The sequence below is a fragment of the Nannospalax galili genome, unplaced genomic scaffold (genome assembly GCF_000622305.1).
Source record: "Nannospalax galili isolate Female #2095 unplaced genomic scaffold, S.galili_v1.0 scaffold843, whole genome shotgun sequence".
NCBI lineage: Eukaryota > Metazoa > Chordata > Mammalia > Rodentia > Spalacidae > Nannospalax > Nannospalax galili.
In genome coordinates, this window is record NW_008349585.1 from 437,713 (window position 1) to 445,158 (window position 7,446).

At 38.1% G+C, this 7,446-nt stretch overlaps 1 protein-coding gene across 5 annotated transcripts in view; it reads right to left on the reverse strand.

The window, feature by feature from the left end:
- The window catches only part of Dmxl1 (Dmx like 1), a 182,538-nt gene that overhangs the window by 75,468 nt on the left and 99,624 nt on the right, over window positions 1-7,446 (reverse strand). For all 5 annotated transcript variants that reach the window (XM_008847017.3, XM_029570365.1, XM_008847016.3 and 2 more), the window contains exons 24-26: window positions 5,144-6,216; window positions 4,240-4,431; window positions 846-922 (exon numbers count right to left, since the gene is read on the reverse strand). In XM_008847017.3, coding sequence (XP_008845239.1) covers window positions 846-922; window positions 4,240-4,431; window positions 5,144-6,216 — 1,342 coding nt within the window. The remainder of the gene's footprint in view (window positions 1-845; window positions 923-4,239; window positions 4,432-5,143; window positions 6,217-7,446) is intronic.

The following is a 7,446-nucleotide window of genomic DNA, read 5'->3' on the forward strand; positions in this document are numbered from 1 at the left end:
TTAATTTATATATAACTGTACATACTAAAAATCAATTTAAGGTCCTAAAAATGGAAAAGAATTTCTCAAATATAAACTGTGCCTCGAGAGAAGAAAGCATATTATGTGAGAATTCATCAATATCTAGAAAATAAGACTAGAATTTGTCCTGAAATAAAACCAAAAGAGACAAAGGGAATACATGAAAGCTAAAGGAACAACAAGATAGCTGAATAAATTCCGTTATCTGTCTCATGGGGTAGGAAAGAAAAGACAGATGATAATATTTAAACAAATAATGCTAGAGCATCTATGTCTGAAGACAGCCATAGACCCCAGAGTGCCAGACAAGGATTAAAAATTTTAAATTATACTGGAACTAGATTATGAAAAGAAAATCCCAAAATATCAAATCTGTGAAAATGTTCTCAACTGCATGTCAGTTACTTCTTTTTTTACGCGCCTCAGGCTGTCTACTATATACCAAGTTACAGAACTTGGCACTTAAGTACTATATCATGTTACTTATCATACACCAATTTACCTATCTGACAACCAGAATGACTAAGGAAAGAGTCCTTAGTTTTCTCATTTTAAAATTCTCAGTATCTATCACAATGTCTAATGTAAGGCAGTGATCAATAAGAGGCTGCTAAGTAACTTCCACTAACAAGGCTTTACTTCAGAATCCTTTGTCATAAAGGTATAGGCTGAAATTTCAAACATTCAAAAAAGTATTCACTATCTCAGCCATCTGCTTTTTGCCTTACTGAAAGCAAACTATTTACAGGTCTAAATTAATAGTAAGACAGGAAACCTTATTGTTTACTGCAAGTGTTCTTAAATTTTACAAGAAAGTAATTTACCTGTAATCATGACTACCGCAAAGGCACTGATAAATACAAGCAGAAAGTGAGGCTGCCAAAGTATGCATTACATATACCTGAAAAAAAAAACCAGAAGAAAAATTACTTTAAATATACAATTTTGGGTATAGTTTTTCCAGACCTAGTATAATTAGCATCTTTTAAAAATTAAAATGCTTTTGCCTCTATAAGCTGTTTTCTTTCTTTTTTTCCCTCGAACAACCATTTCTTCCTAGATACAGCCATACTACAGGGAGGTTAAAAACAAGTGTCCTTTGGTAGAAATAGCAAGCACACAACTGCTACCAAATCTCTTTTACAAGAGCAAAGGGGAACAATTGCCAGCTCTCCAGGGCAGTATGAGCCATGCATTACAAGTACGCAATTCAACCGGCTTTTCCTTAAGTAGAACATGAAAACACAGACTGACAAGTGACAGTTCATTCGTAGACAGGTCACAGGCAAACACAGTCACGTATTTTACTTGTTTGAAAGTGAGACTTAGGAAAAAGGAAAATGGAAAAGCATGAAAGACAGTAACTGAAAGGCAGTGAAGTCAAGTATTTGCTTTAAGGAAGAGGATTCTAACCTGGCATGTCAGGAGCCACAACAGCAGAACCAAGGATGAAGGTGATGAAAGCAGAAGAAAGCAGAATAGACTATGAAAAGACTATCTGAATATGAAGCAAGAATCTCATGTAGATAAAGATGGGTATTGACAGAAAAAAATTTTAATTGTTCTTTTTTGGTTTCAACTGTCAATAAGATCTATGATTAAAAGATATCAATATCTGAGGATGGCAGAATGCAATGATCATCACAGTATTTTGTAGTTTCTCCAATACAGAGTTGGAATCAAATTATTTCTTTTGTGGAATGCTGTCTGGCCTTGTGACTTCTTTGACCAAGAGGACCCAAGAGAAATATGCATGGGCCCTGAACTTATATGTCAAAGGGCTTTGCAAATTCTAACCTGTACTCTTAAAGCCCTGCAATGATCATGTGAAAAAGCCAGAAATGGGCTGGAGAGATGGCTCAGTGGTTAAGAACACTGGTTGTTCTTACAAAAGACACAGGTTCGAATCCCAGCACCTACATGGCAGCTAATAGCTGTCTGTAACTCCAGTCCCAGGGGATCTGACAGCCTCTTCTGACCTCCATGGGCACTGCACGACATGGGTGCACTTACCTACATGCAGGCAATACATGCATACACATAAAATAAAAATAATAAATAAAAGAAAAAAGCAGAAACAAAGTGTTACTGGGTCATGAACTACACATTTGGACAAACATTATTCTGAGTGTGTCTCTGAGGGTATTTGCAGAAGACAGAAACATCTGAATCAGTCGTCTGATTAAAATAGATTTCCCTCTCATTCTCCCACCAACTGGAGGATCTGAAAAGAACAGAGGGCAAAAGGTAACTTTTCCTGTTTGAAGCACTGAGCAGATATTGTTTGTTATTTTTGTTTTTTCCTGTCTTCAGAACCAAACTGAAGCATCAGCTCTTTTGGGGTGTCAATCCTGCTTTACTTTAACTTTTGTTTTTTAAGTCTTTGAACCTGGACTGGAAGTATACCATCAGGTCTTCATTTACTCATTTACCATCTGCAAATCATAGAGCAACTCATCCTCAACAGTCGCATAAGCTGATTCCTTATAATCAATCTTGCCCTTTCCATCTGATCTAGTCTGATTTGTTGCTGTGACAGTACACTGGCCAAAAGGCAATTTGAGGAAGAAAGGGTTTATTCAGCTTACAGTACAGTCCTTCATTGAGGGAAGCCAGGGTAGGAGTCCAAGGAGTAGCCTGGAGGTAGGAACTAAAGCACAGGCTATGGAAGTATGCTGCTTACCAGCTTGTCCCCTTTCCTGGCACCACCCACAGTGGGCTGTGTCCTCCTATACCACTCAACAATCAAGAAAATGCCTCACTCAGACATACCCACATACTAACTGGACAGAGGAAATTCCCCAGTTGAGGTTTCCCTTTCTCAGGTGTGTCAAGTTGACAACCTCAACTATCCAGCACAACTTCTTTTTCTTTTCCATTTCCTTCTCCACACATCCTATTTGTTCAATTTCTCTGAGGAGCCCCTATCATACTAGGCTTGCCTGCCAATCAATGAGACACATACAATCATGATTTTGTTAGCCATGTCAACAACCAGAAATGTAAATGAGGCTATCCTAAATTACCTAGAACCTGGACACTCACTGGCAGACCAAGAATGAGTGAGAGAGAGTTCAGAGACTAGCCAAACCAAAAGAACTAATGAGTCAGCTAATGGAATCATGAGAAAAATAAATGATAGCTTTTTAAAGCCACTAATGTTTCAGAGTTCTTCTTAAACAAAAGCCACTTAAAAGGTAGTATAAACTAATGCGATATAGTTTCTTATAATTAAAGTTAAATGGCTTAGAAGGTAGTGCTTGCTCCCAAGCCTGACAATTTGTTTGATCCCTAGGACCTACATGGTGGAAGGAGAGAACTGATTCTATAAATTGTCCTCTGACCTCCACACACATGCCATGGCACATACATGCCTCAATCAATTCAATAAAATAAAATAATAAAGCTAAATTTATTCTGTGGGTGCATGTGTGTGTACCTGAATATGTATGCACAGGCAGTTATGATGTGATTCTGGAAGTCAGTGGACAACTTGCAGGAGGAATCAGCTATTTTCTTCCACCATGTTGCTCTCAGGCATTGAACTCAGGTCATCAGGCTTGGCAGCAAGCATCTTTACCCACTGTCCCATTTTGCCAGGCCTGTTTCTTTAATGTTGATGGAAGCTAGTGAACACTAAATAACCAGCATTCCAATTTGAAAAAAAAATTTGAAGAACCCTATAATATGCAAGTTAATACAGGCTGGTCTATACCAGATTTCCTTAAATCACAACTAACAATAAATACTATGTCTAGTTTACTGTCTAAATTTGTTTTTTCTAAAAGACAACATTTGCTGGGCACGGTGGCACATGCCTTTAATCCCAGCACTCAGGAGGGAGAGGCAGGCGGATCTCTGTGAGTTCAAGACCAGCCTGGTCTACATAGTGAGTTCCAGGACAGCTGGGGCTACAAGGAGACCCTGTCTCAAAAAGACAAAAAAAAAAAAAAAAAAAAAAAAAAAAAAAGACAACATTTATCCTTTTGCTTTATCACTCTTTACAGGCAAAATAAAAGTTTAAGTCAAACTGGAGATATTCATATGGAGCAAAATAAGCCAGACTCAGAAAGGCCAATACTTGAAAGCAGAAGGGGGCCTATAGGGGAAGAGGAGAAATCAGAAGCTCACATATATGAAAATGTCCCAATGAAACCTATCATTTTGTATAAATAACATATGCTAATGACAAAGAAGCTTGAAACCAAGCATACTTACTTTGTTGCTTTGGCTCTCAGGATGAGGAGGTGACTCAACATCTATTATGGCATGTAGAATATCATGTGTTAGGTTACTAAGGTGCAGTAATGGGTTGGCAACTACCGTTTTGGCACTGGCTGTACAAGCAAAGAGGAGAGGCACTGAAGTTTGTTCAGACAGAGGATTAGGAAAGAGAGGTTCTCCTGTTTCCTTAAAAACAAAGAGAAATAAAATTAATTGACTAATTTTAGTTATAACCCACTGCTTAAGTAACTCAAGGGTATTTTTTCAAAAACTTCAAAATAATTAAGAATTAAAAAGCACCCGGTGGGGCTAGAGAGATGGTTCAGTGGTTAAGGGCACTGGTTGCTCTTGCAGCAGACCCAGATTCGATCTCCAGCCCCCACATGGTGACTAACAACTGTCTGTAACTCTAGTTCCAGGGGAATCCGACACTCTCCTCTGACCTCCACAGGCATTGCCTGACAGAGGTGCACTTACATACATGTAGGCAATACACTCATACACATGCAATAAAAATAATAAAACTTTTTTTTTCAAGAATTAAAAGCACCCAGAGTGCATATAGCTTAAGGTAGGGTCTGAGGAGGTAACATTCCAACAATGATACCTTAGAACGATAACACCTTAATACCTCTGAGTAAGGTGAAGCTCATCACCTCAGAAGGTGAATGTGAGACTGCAGTAACACAAATCAAGCAAATCAAAAAGCCTGACACAGAACTGTTCTTCAACTGTAACACATACAAAGTTCTACAAATTCAAAATATAATTACACACAAAGACATATTCTTTAAAGCAACTCTAACAAAGAAAATAAAGTTTTAATATTTAAAACCAAAAAATACCACAGAAGCTATTTCAGACATCTACTACTTTTTACTGATTAAGAGCTACATACCTGCTGGGATTCTTGTAAAAGCAAAATCAATTCCATTCTCACAGATGCAAGCCCGCCACCATGAGAGCCATGAAGTACACAGTAACTGAGAAACATTCTCAAGAGTGACTGATACTTTAAGAGCCACTGTCTTTTTTCCTGAAAGCCTCTCATGTGTTTCACTTTTGTTTGGTGATATACATCATCTGCCTCTTCACTTAATCCAAATTCATCTCCACTTTTGCCAAATGTGGACTGTAGTTCTTCAGCATGTGGGCAAAAGTCACAAGTCCTCTGAAGAGCTACCATCTCTTTTTCAAGCCAGTGGTATAGTTGGTAACGCAATTTTCCACCATCAATTTCATAGCCAGTAGATAAAGTACGAAGTTCCACTGTGAGGATCTTTAAACATGCTCTAAATTTTAACTGAACAGCAATAATATCTTCTGATGGATCCAAAATGTCATTTTCATCTAGTGTACTGAAAGAGTCTGTGTAATTGCTTATTTCATCTAGTTTTTTATCTGTTTTTCTCAGTAAAGGTTTTACTTCTTTCATGGAAATGGGGAGATCCTCATTTGCTTCATCATTATCACTATCCCATTTCAATTCCAAAGAGTCATCCTGAAATACAACACTGGGTTGGCTCCAATCAAAAGAAAGAGTGGAGTCTGACTGCTTCTCTGAGGAGCCCTCTGAAGAAGATTCAAAACCATTCATCAGTGACTGTGACCAGTCAACAGCAGAAGACTTGTCTTCTTTTGCATCCAACTTAAGTGAAGAATCTTTACTAGTAAGAACACTAGATGCCCTACAAAAAGGATTTGTTTTCTTGATGACTTTAGGCATTTTTGATAATACTTCCAAAGCCAACATGGGGCAGCCAGCTTTCAGATGAGCACTGGCAGTAGTAAAAAATAATCGTCTTTCATTTAAACTAATCGTTCCTGCCAGTCCACTTTTCCCTGTTAAACCCATGTGTGTAGAAAATGTATCAGATGATCCAAAATGACGTCTTAGCAAAAGAGGATGTGTTCTTAGATAATTGTAGAAATTAAAAACTGCAGGGTTACAGGCTGACATCAGGACTTGATCTGAAAGTAAATTCATCTTATGAGCAAAGTTCTTCAAGATCTGAACTAAGAAGTTATATTTGTATTTTAGTCCCTTTTCTCTGTAAGGAACCTGGGTCTTTGGACAAATTTTAATAGACACTCTAATCTACAGCACTTAACAGACAAGAGTACATTCATAAGGAATGTGTTGACACTACAGGAAAACAAAGGTCATGTACTTTCCAAATGAAGCAGGCTTTTCAGGTAGCATCCTTAGTCATTTTCTCTTGCTTCCCTGGACACACCTCCTCAGTCTGCTTCACTAGTCTTGTCTTCTCTGTCTTTGAATGCTGACAGTGTCCTAGGATTTAGTTCGTGACTTCTTTTCTGTCTACACCCCCTGTGCTGAACTCATAATAGTTTCATGATTTTAAACCATGATGGTACATGATTTTAAGGTGCGGTGGTACACACTGTTAATCCCAGCACTCAGGAGGCAGAGGCAGGCAGATCTCTGTGAGTCCAAGGCCAACCTTGTCTACATAGCAAGTTCCAGGCCAGCGGAAGCTATAGGGAGACCCTGTCTCAAAAAGACCCCCCCAAAAAAATTCTCATGATTTTAAAGATTATATACATGCTGTTAGCTTGCACAGATCATCTCCAGTCTCAATTTCATCCTAAAAATCTGAACTCTTATCTCCTGAAGTACTTGTCTCATTTTTACTTAAATACAAATACTTTACCTCACAGCCTCTGTGTTTAGTGTGTCCTTAACAAAAATAACCCTATATTCAGATATCTCCACTGACTGACTTGCTTATTTTAACTAGTTCTTTTCCCAAAGATCATCTAATCAGAGAAGATTTCCTGATTTAATTAACACTCCATCATATAATAAACCACTGTTCAAGATGAAAACTCAGTAGTTACTCTTAATTTCTAATTCCTTAACACTCCATATCAAATATAGTTCTGTCTAGTCAAACTAAAATGATCTTGTGTCCAAATGCTTCTCTTGGCCTCTAGTCCTATCATCCTGGCACTACGATCATTTCTTCCAGAAGAACTCAGCTTTAAACAGTTCTAAGAGTATGCGGTCATACATTAATCCCTCCTCCCAACCACACATCACATATGTATACACACATATATTTGTTTTTAAAACAAGAATATATGGAGGCTACTTGGGAGGTGGAGGCAGGTGGATCTTCGTGAGTTCCAGCTGGGGCTACAGGGAGACCCCGTCTCAAAAAGACAAAAAAAAAAAAA